The sequence below is a fragment of the Pseudonaja textilis genome, chromosome 1 (assembly GCF_049901715.1).
Source record: "Pseudonaja textilis isolate UNSWEBS1 chromosome 1, rPseTex1.2, whole genome shotgun sequence".
NCBI lineage: Eukaryota > Metazoa > Chordata > Lepidosauria > Squamata > Elapidae > Pseudonaja > Pseudonaja textilis.
In genome coordinates, this window is record NC_141990.1 from 81,619,176 (window position 1) to 81,636,410 (window position 17,235).

The 17,235-nt window shown below is 35.4% G+C and overlaps 1 protein-coding gene across 1 annotated transcript in view; it reads right to left on the reverse strand.

The window, feature by feature from the left end:
• Positions 1-4,145: 4,145 nt before the first annotated feature.
• Positions 4,146-17,235, reverse strand: part of MTHFD1L (methylenetetrahydrofolate dehydrogenase (NADP+ dependent) 1 like) — a 122,509-nt gene continuing 109,419 nt past the window's right edge. Inside the window, exons 27-28 of the mRNA XM_026705657.2 lie at positions 8,527-8,642; positions 4,146-6,440 (exon numbers count right to left, since the gene is read on the reverse strand). Of these exons, the coding sequence (XP_026561442.2) occupies positions 8,553-8,642 (90 nt within the window). The 3' untranslated portion in view covers positions 4,146-6,440; positions 8,527-8,552. The remainder of the gene's footprint in view (positions 6,441-8,526; positions 8,643-17,235) is intronic.

A 17,235-nucleotide genomic window follows, 5' to 3' on the forward strand; every position in this document is an offset into this window, starting at 1 on the left:
GAGTTGGTTTTCGATAAAAGCAGAGTAGATAGCCTTTTATCCTATAGTTTATGGGCTACAGCATCAATTCCCTGACATCCAAGCTATACACTCTTTAATGAATGTCCAAAACTTAATGCATAGATGTGTGTGATTGGCTGTCAAGTACTTGAGATCTTTACTTTAAAGATCTCATGCCTTCTTTTACTTTTCTTTTACTTCTTTATTTAACTTTTTTTAATATTATATTATTTTATATTATTTAATTTTTTTATATTAGGGCTAAATGTTTTCATCATGAGTTGTAATTTAAGCCAACATTTAGAAGAGGAACCACAATGTTTTAGCAATGCAACTATTTTTGTGATGTCCCCATAGAATTATAACTATACACTTAGAACTTGACTTTTCCATATTAATCCACTCCTAAGCAAGATATATGCTCCATAGTAGCTATCTGTGAATAAGCCATTTATCATGGGTGTTTATTTTGCACTAGTGACAGCTGCAGGATTTTGGCATAGCTTCAAGGTTTCTGTACAACTATATAGAATGACCTAAGTGTAAATCTGACAAATGCCAGTGTCTGATTTGAAAAAATATATATCAACAGCCACCATTTGTATACTGAGGCCAATACACATTTATGTTTAAACAAAGTTGGAAGCAATTGTGCAGTTGGTTTCTGCAGTTTTCCTTGTAGTTATCCAAGCTTTAGAAACTTTAAATCTGACAGTTATTTTCATGCTAGCACACATTATAGGCATGTCTGCCAAGTAATCTGCCATTAGGGTAAAGGGCTATTTATATTTGCTACAAACATGCAAGCATACAAAATATTGTTTATGAGCTTATTGTTTACAAGCTTTCCACTTATCTCCCCTTCTTTCTTTAATAGGACCATTTTACAGTAGCAATAAATGTTGTAACACTTTAAATGGTACCCAGTGTAACACAGCATACATTATTAGCTGCTTTTACTCCATTTGGTTAAATGAAATGCTATCCTTTCTAATAATTTACAAAATGGCAATTACATTCAACTGTTGAAACATAAAGATTTGGAAGCCTGGAAATCCATCCAACACATCCTCCTGACTACAAGCTGAGGAAGGAAATCCGGTAATCACAGTGGTGGGATTCATTTTTTTAAAACTACCAGTTCTGTGGGCATGGCTTGGTGGGTGTGGTATGGCTTCGTAGGTGTGGCAGGGGAAGGATACTGCAAAATCTCCATTCTCTCCCCACCCCACTAACCTGCTTTCCAGCTCTGTCCTCCTGTGCAGGGCAACAAAAGGAGACCCAGCTGATCGGCTGGGACTCGGGAGGCAGGGAATAGATGGGGGCGGGGCCAGTCAGAGGTGGTATTTGCCAGTTCTCTGAATTACTCTAAATTTCCACTACCGATTGTCCAGAACTGGTCAGAACCTATTGAATACCACCTTTGTGTAATCGGCAGGACAAGAATAGGGCAGTTAATTTCTGCAGGATCTTGAGTGTTACTGTTCTCCTGGGTCACAGAATGGCATTCTGTATATAGTACAGTTGTGGTTGTTGGTCCTTGATTGAGCCCATCTGGGGGTCTGCGGTGGAAAACAGTGATGGCAGCATTCTTTCATATTTGGCCGAGCAGGGACATACTCAGTTCAAAAACATAGACACCTGATAGCATTCTCTCAGAGGCAGTGGCTATCTGTCCTAGAACTATATTTAACTGTGTTAATATTCTTTCTTCCAGTCCTTGATAGGCAGAAAATCATATCAATATAAATTGCACTGACCTGGTGCTCAAGGCCTCTCTTACCTCAGTGTTGAGGTGAGGAAGTGTTGCTGTTTGGGGAATTAAAGGGCAGGGATGGGTAGATTTTACTACCTGCATTTCTCTCTCCACCAAGTATCATATGCTATTGTTGCTGTGGGGGTTCAGGTGTGGTTTCAACACAAGTTCCTGGAAGGGAAGTTTTAGCCACTTTTCAAACTATCCATGTAGTTCTCTGCACTGATCACCTCTCCTTTTTGCATTATTTTTGAATACTCTTGGAAGAGTATGCCATCTATATCCTAAATCAGAATGATACTTCAGTTGAGTTGAGGAAGGATGCCAGATAAAATGATTGATTTTTAAAATGTTCTTGGTTGTCTGTGGTGTTGTCAGGAGTTTTCTCCAAATATTAATGTTCAAAAGCATCAATACTTTTTTTTAATCCTAATTCTTTAAAATTCAAATTTCGCTTCCAGAAAGTGTCATAGGGAAAAATCACTGCGTGAACCATTCTGATCTTTATAGTCCACATATTGGACACATCCAAACAACTGAATATTTCTTGACTGTCAGTTCCTGTAATTGATTGTTTATCCTAAAAGGCAGAAGCTATCTACCTCTTCAGTATCTTCATTGTCAGATCTAAGACTGGTCTAAGTGAGATCTAAGACTGGTTGCTGTGGTAGCTTCAATTATTATGATCTACTTTATATTTAATTTTGGTCCCATTTTCTCCCACTATGCTCCTTGACTTTCGTTACTAGAGTTTGCATTGCATTTTCAGCCATCAAGAGTATATCAGGATAGTGCAAATTACTTACATTTCCCTCCCTCCTGTTTTAAAATCACACTCATCTCTTTCCAATGTAGTGTCCTTCCATACAAGTAGTCTTTGACATATGACTGATTTCTTCCAAATGTCCTTAAAACATTTTGAATGAAAAAAGTTTACTTTTTGAATAAATATTTGACCTTTTACGCACAAAACTCTCCTCCTTTTTTAAAATGTTCATGAACTCACTCATATTTAAATGTGTATATAAAAATGCTACAGTTTGGATTAAAGAACCAGGAATTGCTATTATGGCCGTGGTTACAGAAATATTTCAGTTTAGCTGATTTGTTAGATAAACAAAATGACTGGAAACTCGCGTTGTGCAATTAGGCAACTGTCCCACAGCCTTTGTTTTGTCACCATATTCTTCTAAACCAGTAGCCTTATATACCAGCTTTATTCCTGTAAAATTCAATCTTTACTTTTTTAACTGAATGTAATGAAATTTATGTTACTATATTATTTTTATTACATTTTTATTTCATTGTTTACTAGTGAGGTAGATGTATATACCATAAAACAAATTAGTTTAATAAAAGTCTGGAATTTGAGAGTGGCTTTTAAACAAATCAGTCATTGTGGCTCTACTTTATGAAAAATATAATGATTTAATTTTCATATATTCTCCTACTAAAAATTAAATGTTTTAACTATGCAGGATGGTTTATTGTTATCATTTAGTAAGCAATAACAGCTGAAGTTAAAGATGCAGTTCAGTCTTAAACATGTCTACAGGCTCTTAAAAGTAACTGAGTAGCCCTCACTGGCACAATTTACTGAAGGTATATGCTCAGAAATACCCATTGGTGCTCATTCTCTTGCAGGTGTATTTAAGACGGCAGTTTTACCCACAGCTCACATCACTTGTTCCAGCTCTTGTGGATCCAGCAGTTCAAAAGTGAGCAACTATGAGTAAATGAATTCCCACTTCGCTGGGAAGCTTAATGGAAGGAACCCAGGCAACTGTGATGTCACTGGCTAATCTTTTCAACCTGGATGCGCACTGGTGCTCCTCACTCAACTGTAGCTTGTATAGCCCACAACTCCATTTTGTGTTTCTCCCTATCACTGCCTGTTCTGAAGGAGTAAGTGAAGATTTAGTTAGTGTCTGTCTGAGTTAAAACTACCAGCAAGTGAAACGTTAGGGTTTTTAAAATATATGTTGTTGCTCAGGAGGTATTTGCATTCTAATATCTGCTTTCATTTCCCTAATACAGGTTTACATATTATTATATTACAGACTATCTTCCTCAACCTTGGTAAACTTAAGGTCTGTGGACTTCATGTTCCAGAATTCTTCAGGCAGCATTCTCTTGGGGAATTCTAGGAGTTGAACTCCACATTTCTTAAAGGTTTCCAAGGTTGAGAAACACTGTAGTGGATTGTCACTAGACAAAGTCATATTTTATAAGTCATATTTTTATACAATGGGGCCCACTAATAAATTTAATACTACTTAACATGAAGAAAATTATCTACTCTGTCTCAGAGTTATGGTTTTGTAATCAGATGAAGTTATTAATGACAAAATGGATGTATTTCAGCAGTCAGAAATACCAGTAAACCCAGTTTTGAGGATTAAAAGAAATTTATTTTCAGGCACTTAATAAGTTAAAAATCCTACTCCACACTGTAGAGCATCTGATTGAACGAAAGAAGAAAGTACCTTCCTGGAAGAAATGCAGTTTGTTTTCTACATACAGTAAAACTAGTACAATTTGTAATTCTCGGATAATAATCAGCAGCAATGAGGAATAATAAGTCTCTGTTAAAATTCATTGTAGTCTGAAGTATTTTCTGCGAACATAATGCTAAATCATTTATTCTAAACTATATGCATGAGCAGAAAGGGTTCCATATGAAATCTTGGACTTCTTCCTCTCTATTCTTCAAAGAAGAATTATTTTATTCTGCAGTAAATTCCTGGTTTGTTTAAATAAACTTTAATCAACATGACAAAACATGAATGTTCAGTTGTTTCTGCCTTGTTTACAAAGGACATTGAATCCCTAATACTTATATAATGATGCAGCAGGAATCGGCTGAAGCAAATTGAATTTTAGTTTATTTCTCTTCCTAGGCATATGGGGAAAAGCAGACTTTCCTCAGTACAGTACAGTGGAGCAAACACTTCCTTCCATTTTTGGAAAGGAGAAAGTTAATAAATTTAGGATGGGTTTCAGGCATGAGGCAGACCCTCTGCAAGCCAAAAGTGGGTGTTTTATTAGCTACATCTTTCCCAATGGCCAGAGGTTTTTCACCTCTGATTTAAAATGTCTTCTATTTGCATGTAATTGACATGTGAACTTAGATGCAATATCATTTGCTTTAAGTATAAGACAGAAGCGTCCGCTTCTCCTTGGTATTAATCCCCAGCAAAAGCAGTTCACAGCAATAGAGAAAGAATACAGGTAGTTCTCAACTTACAACCTCTACTGAGCCCAACATTTTGGTTGTTAAGCGAGACTAAGTAAATTTTGCTCCATTTATGACCTTTCTTGCCCCAGTTACGTGAATCTCTGCAGTTGTTAAGTTAGTAATACAGTTGTTAAGTAAATCTGGCTTCCCCACTGACTTTCCTTGACAGAAAGTCACAAAAGGTGATCGCATGACTCCGGGACACTGCAAACGTCATACATATGAGTCAGTTGCCACATGTCTGAATTTTGATCATGTGACCATGGGGATGTTGCAACAGTCGTAAGTGTGAAAAATGGTCATAAGTCACTTTTTTATTGCCATTGTAACTTCAAACAGTCACTAAATGAATGCTGTAAGTTGATGACTCCCTGTATTGTCAATTACAGACACAATGAAGGGTTAACTGATTAGCCTCAGTCCAGAGAGCCTCAATCATTCCAGGCTTCATGGTGTATCTACTTCTATAGCACTGGGTGCAGCTCAAAGAATTTTGATTATCAGCTCCTTGAATGGCATGGAAAAATTATTTTTCCAATAAAAAAATCATTTTAACTTGTCTTACACTAAGTACTATATAGAGCAGGGCAGTTTTGTTAATTTCGGTGTTCCTTAAATTTACATAACAGTTCTGTGTCTTTATTTTCAGATCTCAAATGCTCAGTTGAAAGTTCTGTCCAAAAAAGGGCAAAAACTTCTACCAGGAGACAGACTGAACCTATGGCACATTTCTTTAAAGTTGGAGGCTGCACAATAAACTGTTGTTTACTTCCATTGACTGTAAAATGAAAGAATGCTTGTTATCCTTTGGAATATCTAGAAGAGTCAAGCAAAATAGCTTAAGGCACGAAGTCCAAACTGATTTGACAGAAAGCAGTGCTGATGAGAGACGGGAGATTATGAGTACGGTGCTCATTTGAAACCTTAACTTGATTGCCTCTTACTTCTGCTTAGGTATCAATGCCCAAAGTTACACATTTCCATCATAATTTTTACGATGTTTCCATGGCTGAATGCAAAAAAGCGGCATTGTGGCTATGCAATGGAAGAAATATATCAAAAGGCATCATTTCTTAACGTTGCTTTCCTAATTGACATTAACCTCAACATTTTGCACATTGGTTCAAATATATCTTAAGAGTGATTACTTCCCCCTCCATCACTATGCATACATCCCTCTTTCAGACCCCACATCTACTACAGTAAACAATTAGTGCAACTGCATGTTCGGCAAAACAGTTCATTGCATGGGTTGTATGAAACAGGTTTTTTTTTTGGTTGTTCTGGCTTTGGTTTTTCAATATAAAATTCTTTAGAGATGAACTTATTCACCCTGCTTCAGTCTAGCACAATATTCTTCCAAGGTAAGTTTTAACTGTCTTTCAGATTCGTTCTTGGTTCTTGGTTCAGGAAGTATAGAAACTGCAATATTTTTCTCTCAAGACTCTAGAAAATAGAAGGAAAAACAAAGCATTAAAGATTCTTTTTTTCATTGTATAAATAATTGAATCTTTTGGTTTTCTAAAAAAGATGTCGGAAATTAACTTTCCTGTACTGAGATTGTGTTATGAGTTAATATGATTGTGTTACAATTAATCAAAACAAACTTTTAACTATTCCAGCTATTAATTTTTACATATTTATTTGTCATATTCATATATCACTTATTTTTAAAATTCCAGGGTGGTTTATAAGATATATATATATATATCATTTTGTTTAAGAAAAATATTTTTTTCTTGTTTCATACAATTCCACAATAACGTCGCAAACATTGAACAATTACCAAGTTCAAAGAATAAATGTAAATGTATGGATAGAATCATTTTATTACTAATGATGCAGGAAATATGGATAATATTGATTTAATTATTTGTTCCTTATTCCATTCATCAAATTTGTATGGCTGCCCACCTGCCAAAAAAGAACTCTGGTACTGTATAATATTTAATTAAAAAACAAATATATAAAAACAGTCATTATTAAAAGTATAAAAAGCACATGAACACAGAAAGGATGATATTAATTGCAGTAAGCAAGCCTTTGTAAGATTTTCTTGGTCCCCTGGGATATTCAGGCCTAATGGCACAGCCAGCTTTAGAGACTTGTAAAATGTTAAGGGAGATGGATGTGTGTGAGTGTGTGTGTGTGTGTGATACATGTATTCATGTAACAAAGTTTCACATAATCTATCACATAGTTATTTTTCACCATGTATTTCTGTACAACTTGTAAGGTAAGTCTATTGCTATAGCTCTGTGAAGAGAAAGAATAAAGAATTGTTGCAATAATTTTATAGTACTCTTGAAATATCTGAAAGAATATCACACAAAAGAAAGTCAACATTTGTTTTCTATCACTCCAAAGAATGAGACACCCCCAAAAATGGGTTGAAATTTCAGGAAGGCAATTTAGTAATATATTCAGCAGAAAGAGCTGTCTGAATGGAAAACCTGTCATCTGGAGAGCTAGTGGACTCTCCTTCATTGAATGTAATTATGCAGAAGTTGGGCAGCCATTTTGTCAGGAAGAGTTCAGTTTAGATTTAAGCATGGACTCTTCAGATTGTGGTCTTACATAGTCCTTTCCAATGTTATGATTCTATGATCAACACATTGGTGCAGCAGAAAGTTTTGTTCTGTTTGTTTACAATGTGTATGTGTTTGTTGGCTGCCCTGCACCTTCCCTGAAATGTAGGATTGACATTGCTAACAACCCAACAAGAACACCTGACAGTTTAATTCTGCTTCACCTACTTAGTGTTTTTGTTCATCACAAAGTACAAATTACAGCTAAGAATGTCCAAAGCTGCTTTTGCATGTGTCAGTGGTAATACCTTGCGCCTTATTATGTTTTAGTTAGCACACACCTTTTCTGAAGGGCAGATACATAACACGGTGAAGATCAGTCACTTCTGCTGGATTTTGGAAGATAAACTTAGTATCTGGAACTTGCGTAATATTGGAACAGGTGGAGAGCCATTGCGCTCTCTTACTACTTCCTAATATATCAGAGGTGGACTTCCCCCCCCTTGGTTCTGCATCTGATATTATCTGACTCATCAAGAAGATGCGGGACCTGCCAGATTTAGTTGTACATTCTGCTCTGGAGCATAAATATAGAATATATCTCATAAATAAATAAGTAGGTTTCACTTTATAACCTTATATGTATAATCAATTTTGTGTTTGTTTGTAATAAGACAAATACATAAAAGCCATGGAGTAGAAAAAAATAGCAAGCATTAACTCTTTTGCAAACAAACACTTCATGTGCAATGCAAAGTTGTTAAAATTAACAGCTGTTTTGTCACTGACTTTAAGTGGTTCTGAGAATCTTTTTAAAATAAGTTATATTAAACTTAAGAGAAAAGCATATATTTGCTGCTAAAATAGTTGCTGTAATTATCTGGAAAATACAACCTATATTTTTACTTTGCCCTTTTCTTATTTTATCAAGGAGCTTTGAAGCAAAGTCTAAATGGAGAACATTCTCAAAAAAGGGAGTTGTAGCATTTCTGTAAGCCACTCACCTGATGCTGTGTTTTAGCTTGAACATTCAAAACAACCCTTTTACTTGTTCTGTATCAGGGTCCAGGTCAATATCATAGAAGCAAGGCCTTGTGGGCAATCCAGGCATAGTGGTCATCTAAGGGATCAAAGAACCAGGAGTTACACTTCAACATTTGTTATCTGGAAACCACAGATAGGATGAAGTAGAAGACCACAATATTCTTTATGGCCCATAGAAAAGAACTAACCCAGTTCTACTCCAGTTCCTTTTGCTAAGCCAAATCCCTTAAACGATTGCAAAGAATTTCTGGGAAAGGAAATAAAAGGCTATAATATCCCAAACCTTATGGGACTAAGCTTATAAAAAGTTCCGTGTTCTAAGAGATATAAAGCAAAGGAATACATATGGAATGTAAATAGTTAACTACAGTGGATTGAAAGTATAAACTTTATAAATGCCAAACTTCATGTATATCTAGTTTGCATCTGAAAGAAGTCTGTTATGACCAGCTTATTTCTTTTTATTTTTAGGACCCATTTAGTAGTAAAAGCATTTCCAAAATTATGGTTGTTATCGATTACAGAAATAATTTGGCATGAATCATACTGCTGCAATACACTGAATAATTAATTGAAAATAATTTTAGCCTGGATATTACAAAGATTGGGTGGATATTTCTGTAGCCGATAAAGAGGGAATGCAAGTGAAGCATCTGATTTCATACTTTTTTGGGGTACAAATTCTAAATATGCTTCTAAATAGGCAGTCCTTGATTAACAACAACATTCGGTGACCATTTGAAGTGACCACAGGTTTGAACGAATGGTATTTATGACTTCTCCCCAAAGTTATGGCATTTGCAGTGCCCCATGGTCATGTGATCAAAATGTGGGTACTTGATAACCAGCCTAGACTGCAGCATGTGCTTCAGCTCCCCCCATCTCCCCATCCTACCTCTGCCATTTTGCCAGCCCAAACCTCCTCTAGCTGACAGTGGCAAGTGTGGCAAGACAGTGGAGTCTTGTCTGCTGAAGGGAGCTTGCCAGGCCTGGCTAGGGAGGAAGCCGCAGGGTGAGGGCAGCAGATTGAGCAGGGCAGGAGACACGAGGTTCTCACTTAATGACACTGTCCTTGCCTAGTAGCTTTGGAACTACTATTGCTAAGTAGTGCAGTCACATGATGTTTTGCCTAACAACATCTTCACTTAGCAATGGAAATGAGGTTGTTAGACAAAGACTCCTGTATATAATATTCTACAGACTGAGGAGAGTGTTTGAACTGTTCCCACAAATCTACAGGACAAATGTCCCTCTTCCCAAAGAGAGAAAGAAAGATAGGTGTTCATCATAAACCCAAAGAAAAAAGATCACCATAATAAAATATTGCAGAAAATTTGTGGGGAAGAATAAGATTCCCAGTACAAAAATACACTCAGCAAATTTGGATCTGTACATTCTTTTCCCTTTCCATGATTCTTTTCTCCCTCTAAGCTTTCTTTCCCAGTATTCTTGTATTTCCATGAACTCAGTAAATTGCTATTGACTAACAATTAAGGGAAGCCTCATCAACTTCTAGTTTTCTCTCCTCAAAATCTTCCTCCTGATTCTTAATGAAGAAACAAGACTTTGTTTGCATGCTATTCTGGATATATTGCTTTACGTAAAGCTAAATACATACAAAAATTATACAGAGACTATGCAGCTTGCATCTTAATAAGACCTTAAAAGAATTAGCTATAGGCAGCTAATTAAAAGAAATGTCAGCATCCGTCTTGATGTAATTAAAACAAGCTGATTATAGCCTATGAAAAAACAAGTGCCATGACAAAAGTTTATTGTAAATGTTCTCATATCCTGGCAGGCTGCTTTGACAACAAATATGAAAACAAACATCTTAACAACAGGTAACAAGAACTAGGGTGCTTGAATTCATTGTACAGTTACAAAGCAGAACCAATTATAAGGTACAGTACTTTTTCTCCAAATCAAGCCTGCCCAAAATGTGACACAGGCAGACCAAAGAGGAAAATTGCAATAATTAAATGAGCCAAGATATATTTTGCCAAGAAAATAACAGTGCAGAAGGTTATGATCTCATTCTAATTAAACATGATGGCAAGAAATTCATAATTATATCTCCTCTGATTCTTAAAAAGTGTTATTTGTCATCATGAACTCAAATACTAGGAAAAGGAGGCACAAATCCTTTCCTCTGTATGACATTTTCTGAATCTGAATTTCTCATCCAAGTGTTATGAAGCCTCTACAGAAAACATCAGTTTGGGATATCCAATTGTAAATCATTTTGTGGAAATTCACATAAACATAACAGAGAAGTGATAGTTTAATCAATCTATGGAGGGAAAGGTCGTAGGAAGGGCTAATAGAGCTAATATTTAGAAATATTTATGTCTTCCTGACAGGAAGACAAAAATCATAGCAAAACATATTATTATCTGAGAAAATTATGAAAACAGAGGAAGGTTTGTGACATTATTCATTACAATTTCCCAAACTGGAAACAGCTCATCCAATTGACATTCTCTCTGTACACAAACACACACACACACAGAACCAGTTGATTTCATAAATTGCCTTATTCAGCAACTTGTAGATAGAATTCTTTATTGGGCAAGTATGATTGGAATCACAAGGAATTTGTCTCTGGTGAATAAGTTCTCAGTATACATACAAACAACAAAGTGCTAAGTCATAAATCATAAGACACAATAAATCATAAGACACAACAAAAATTGATACATCATATATATACCAATAGGAGAAGGTAGTAGGAAAGGTGAGAGGTGAGAAAGACGAGAAGATGAGAAGGATGAAAAGATGGCAAGGATAATATAGCAGTACAGCCATTTACATGGGTAAACATCTTTAGGAAGAAGACGGTGCTGTAGCTAGGTATTTAGCAGAGGGATGGCATGGGGGAAGAAACTACCTTTGTGTCTAGTTATTTTGGCATGGAATGCCCTATAGTAGGGTCTTGAGGGGAGAAGTTGAAACAGTTTATATCCAGAATGTGAGGGGTCTGTAGATATTTTCTCAGCCCTTGTTCTGATTCATGCAGTATGCAGGTCCTCAGTGGAAGGTAGGCTGGTTGCAACTTTTTTTTTTCCTGCAGTCCTAACTGTCTGTTGAATTCTGTACCTTTCCTGTTTGGTTGCTGTGCCAAACCAAACAGATATAGAGGTACAAATGACAGACTAAATAATTCCTCTGTAGAACTTTATTATTAGCAGATCCTTGGGCAATCTGAGCTTTCTGAGTTGACACCGGGAGAACATTCTTTGTTGTGCCCTTTTAATGATGGTTCTAATGTTAGGTGTTCGTATAGAACCCAGAAACTTGGAAGGTCTCTACTGTTGGTACTGTGTTGTGTAATATTGTAAGAGGTGGTAGAATAGGAGGGCTTCTCCTAAAATCTACTATAATCCCTACAGTTTTAAAAGTGTTCAGCTCCAGATTATCCCAGCTGCTATATGCAGACACACCATCATCTCAAATGAGACCAATGACTGTTGTGTCATCTGCAAACTTCAGATATAAGACAACACCCTTCTGAAAAATGTAAAGGCAGTGAAAATATTTTAAAAGCAGAAATAAGACAACTACTGCGGGGAGAGCTTCTTTCAGACATCAAATGATTGTTTGATCTGTTCTGGATAGAGAAATGTTCCCCCAAAAGGAGGTGGTTCACAATGTGCGGGTCTTTCTGGACTCACAATTCCCAATAAGTCAAGAGGTAGTCTGTGGCCAGAAAAATATTTGCCCAGCCTTGGCTGGTCTATCAGTTTTGGCCATTTCTAGAGCAAAGAGGCATTGGTTGACTACTGTAATTCATTCCACCTGGATCTGCTTCTGAAGACCACTCATAAACAGCAGTTGATATTGAATATGGTGGCCCATCTACTAAATGTCTCAATACACCTACATAGCAATTGCTTTTCTTGTGCCTAAAAGAAATATTTTTAAAACGGCAGCTACCAAAGAACCTAAGGAACTGTGGTCACAGTTACGCATAAATAGTTTGCAACTTATTTCTTTTTAAATTAACACAGAAAAGTAGAATTACACAGATACCAATGCTTGTGAAAGTGCCCAGGTTATGCCATTGAACAATATCCACAAAGAGGACAGGGTTTTTTAAGAACTGGGAAAGATTGTACAAGGATGTAGTACTTCTATTAGTAGGTATTTTATTCGTATTTGGCCTTAGGGCTGCAATAGATTTGATGTGATTTGATGCCTGCAGGGAGCAAGATGGAGTTAGCTTGGAGATCAATTAACATTCTAAAATTTGTAATAAGAACAAATTTGGGTAGCAATAGTCTTTTTAAAAATAAATGAAATAATTATATTTTGTTTCAAGGGCATAAATGCTGACTATCCATATATACATCAGTATCTCAAAAATGGTTTAGGATCACATTAAATAAAATTTAGAGACGAACAAGTTTATGAAAATATATTTTATATTTACATAAATATGAGAATTAAAATGTAATAACTACTACAATTTTAAATGTTTGTTAATATGGCATTTAAAAAAAGATATTACTCTATTGATAATTTGATTTTTTAAAATTAAAAGCAACGCTAATATTAAACACACATATGCATTATTTTCCTATATACCCATAACTAGAAAAATATATTCATTTTACTTCCTCTTTATGTGCTGCTACTTGTTTATAGCATCATGTGAATGATAAGGCCGCATATACAGAATTAAGACTGGCTTCCATTCAAATTAGGCAATCTCTCTTGAATACAAACAAGGACATTTTATTCTCTCTGAGAAGAAAATGTATCTGTTCTTTAAACGATATAATCAACAATTGAAATCAGGACAGTATTTATGAAGTTTAAATATTCCAAACAACATTATAAAATGTTATCTTCAACATGGCAGGAATTTTCAAACTTCAAAATAAAAATTCACCAGTAAGGCACAAAATAATCAAGCCATTCATTCCATAGACAGAAAATATTCATTCCCAGTGTTAAGTATAGGAGCTTGAAACCAAGAACAAAATTCTGCATACTTTCATTGTCTCACAATGCCTTCAAGTCTATCAATCATATATTGCCCGAAGAAAAACCAGAGACTTCATGAAAAGATTTGTATGTATATAGATTTAAAATACTGGGCAGATATACTTATTACTGTTACACTGAATTTTTCTATTCTACTACTCTATGTTTTACAGTAGTCTACATCCACAAGCTCTATAGGAAGTCTTTGGCTTATAATGGCAATTGGGACCAGAATTTCTACTGCTAAGTGATGTAGCTGGAAAGCATGACATCATCTGACTGTATTGCTTAGTGATGGCAAGACCATCAGTCCTGGTTGCCCTCATTAAGCAAGAACTATGTTGGTTGTTAAGCAAGGACTTCACCTGACCCTGATTTATGAGTTCCTGGTGGTTTACCCATTACCTTGTGGGAAGTCAGCAGGGAATGTCAGAAATCACAATCACATGATTGCAGGGATGCCAGAACTTTGAGGATCAGTAGTAAATGCCATTCATTTGGCAGCATTAAAATTGCAAATAATTTTTCCAGTGTTGGAAATGCAGGTTAGGCAAGCTTCTCCTCTCCTTTTTATAACATCCAAGAACATACATACATATTATATGGCTGTCCATCTACAACGATGACTCATAGAAAGATTAAAATCATACTATGATCCATGATATCCAAGACAAACAATAAAGCCTAATTATGAAAACCACATCAGCAGCAGAGTTTTCCTAACCCTCTGGCCGCAAAGCCTAGGGAAACAGGTTTTCAAAGTCCTGTGAAAAACTAATTGGTAAAAATTTCTAACACTTGGAATAAAAATTGATGGAGAGGGTCTTCTTCCCCCTACAACTAGCAGAAAATTGCCACCTTCCCAATGAAGATATCAGATTTCCATTCATGGAAGGCTCTTGCTTGATCCAAGCCACTCTTCACATATTGCTGGAGTGTTTTACAGCAGGGCTTTCAAACATGTGACCTGAGGGCCAGATGCGTCATGCATTGGTCACATCCATGCTCAGGTAAGCAAAGGGGAAAAAAGTCATAATGTGACAACGTGAGTTTGACACCCCTGTTTTACAGAAATACTGCAATTAATTCAACAGCAATTGAAAAGTAGATCACCAAATGAAAGGCTGACTAGTTTGCACAAGAATTAACTTGAAACAAAAGAGGTTTCTGTAGATTTAATATTCTGAATATGTGGCTTCCTAATACACAAAATTCCACATAGATATACCTAAAATATTACTAGTAATATTGCTCTTTTTATATTTGACAATATACAGTTTTTAAGAAGTATAAAATAAAACCGAAGATTACAATAAAAAATTATTGTCCAACTTGGAGAAACTGAATAAATGCTTCTGTTACTTTTGCTGCATTCTTGGTTCAAAATTACATAAATGAAAATTATTAGATTTGAAAACAGAACATTTAATATGCTATGAATGATATTATTCCCTAAAATAACTTTGTTCTAAATAAGTTGAAATTGTATTCTTGTTACTGCATTTTAATTATAAGTTCTAATTGGATATATACAGAGTCCATGCCTGGTCGCCGAGATCTTATTTATTTATTTATTTAATCGGTCAAGCGATTATAAGATAAAAGGTATAAATATAAACATAGTTATGAATACATGAAATGGATACGCATAAGAAAAATAGAAAGAAACAATAGGACAGGGACAGTAGGCACGTTACTGTGCTTATGCAGACCTCTTAGGAAAGGGGTGAGCTCAATACTAAACAGCCTAAGGTTAAAGTTTTTGGGGTTTGGGGAAGAAACCACAGAGTCAGGTAGAGTATTCCAGACATTGACCACTCTGTTGCTGAAGTCGTATTTCCTGCAATCAAGTTTGGTGCGGTTTACCTTGAGTTTGTATCTATTGTGTGCTCTTGTGTTGTTATGGTTGAAGCTGAAGTATTCATTGACTGGTAGGACATTGCAATATATAATTTTATGTACTATACTTAGATTGGACCGAAGGCGGTGTAGTTCTAGGTTTTCTAGGTCTAGAATTTCGAGTCTGGTGGCATAAGGTATTCTGCAACGAGTAGAGGAGTGGAGAACTCTTTTTGTGAAATATTTCTGCACTTTCTCAACTGTATTAATATCAGATACGTAATGCGGGTTCCAGACTGATGAGCTGTATTCAAGTATTGGTCTAGCAAATGTTTAATGATTAAGAAAAAGTATTCATGTTAGGAAGATCCAAGCCGTACAATCAAATCTAAAACTTGATTGAATTTTCTTTTATTAAAATAAGTTAATTTTTACTGAAACATTTAGGTTTCATTGTTCAGTCAGGGATATATATTGTTGAACATTTCACCTCTTCTTATTCCCTCTTTTCTGCAACTTCAAGTAAATCAAAGTTTCTTCACCTGAGCAATTCTTAAACAAATAGCTCAAGAATGTATAGCTTTCTGCAATATATTTAAGTAAGGTGATACTATTAACCTATTAAAATATTTCCCCACTAAAGGCGTACATGAAATTTTGCAGCAACTTCTAACAATTCTCTCTGCCTTGCTGGCAAATTTACAAGGTTCACAGCTATCCAGAGATTTCAGTTATACTCTATTTGCTTTGAGGTGCATTTTGATTAGAAGAAATAAAACAGAAGAAAATGTTGTAAACAGCAGGGCTTATTGTCTTGCCAAAAATTACAAGAATTAGAGTTGTGACTATTTAATTCTTGTCTTACCATTTTCCTCTGAGGCAAATATCCTTACAGTATGCTAATATGGTTGCAAACTCAGGGATAACTAAGACATTTTGCAGCCTGAAGCAAACAGAAAATAGCATTTCCATCTACAAGGCATCGATCGGACTACTTCAGGAGATATCCAATAAAGTGTGTGCCATACCACAATAAAACGTGTGCCATAAAGTGTGTGCCACCCCTATTTTTCAAGTGTAAGGAATAGCTTGAAGTGCCAGTAAGAATAATTTAGGAAATGATCAGCTGAAGTAAACACTTTACTTAATAGTAGCACCAATCTAGGATCACTATAGATTGGTTGCAAAAAATACTAATAACCAGTAGAAAATGGTAGAAAATGATGGATTTTATTTATATATTTTTCTTATTACCTTCTAGTTTTTGAATTTTTGCAATTCTACCAAATTTCCATGCTAATTGCACCATTGAGATTTGATGTCCTCTCCTGTATTTGCATTAATAGCATCCATCTAAATATTCCATCTCTTATGCACTTTCACTGCAGAAAGCATTTCCATTAATGGACTGTCTTAAATTGTCCACTAATTTTGGCCATATAAAGAAACTGACATGTATAAAAGCAAACCAACCCCTGATAGTTTCTACATGCTATTGTAGTAAAACATTCCCTTAATTTGTCTTTGTTTCCATTAAATCCTTTCACAATGTTTTATGACTAATAAAAGAGTAATGTATACCACGGCATGATTTATAACAACTTTATATATATTTAAGACATGCATAATTCAAATAGCATATTTTTAAGCATTTATTTAAATGCAAAAATATACGTATTCTCTATATAAAAGCAGCCAGGACAATGAAATGTTAAATCATTTTAATTCTTCCTTCGTTTAATGAGAAAAATGCAGAGAAATGTGTTCCTATTTTCCTTTTCTGAATGACAGCATTTGATTCTAACCTGAAAAGTATAGCTATGCATAGTTTTTCCATGGGA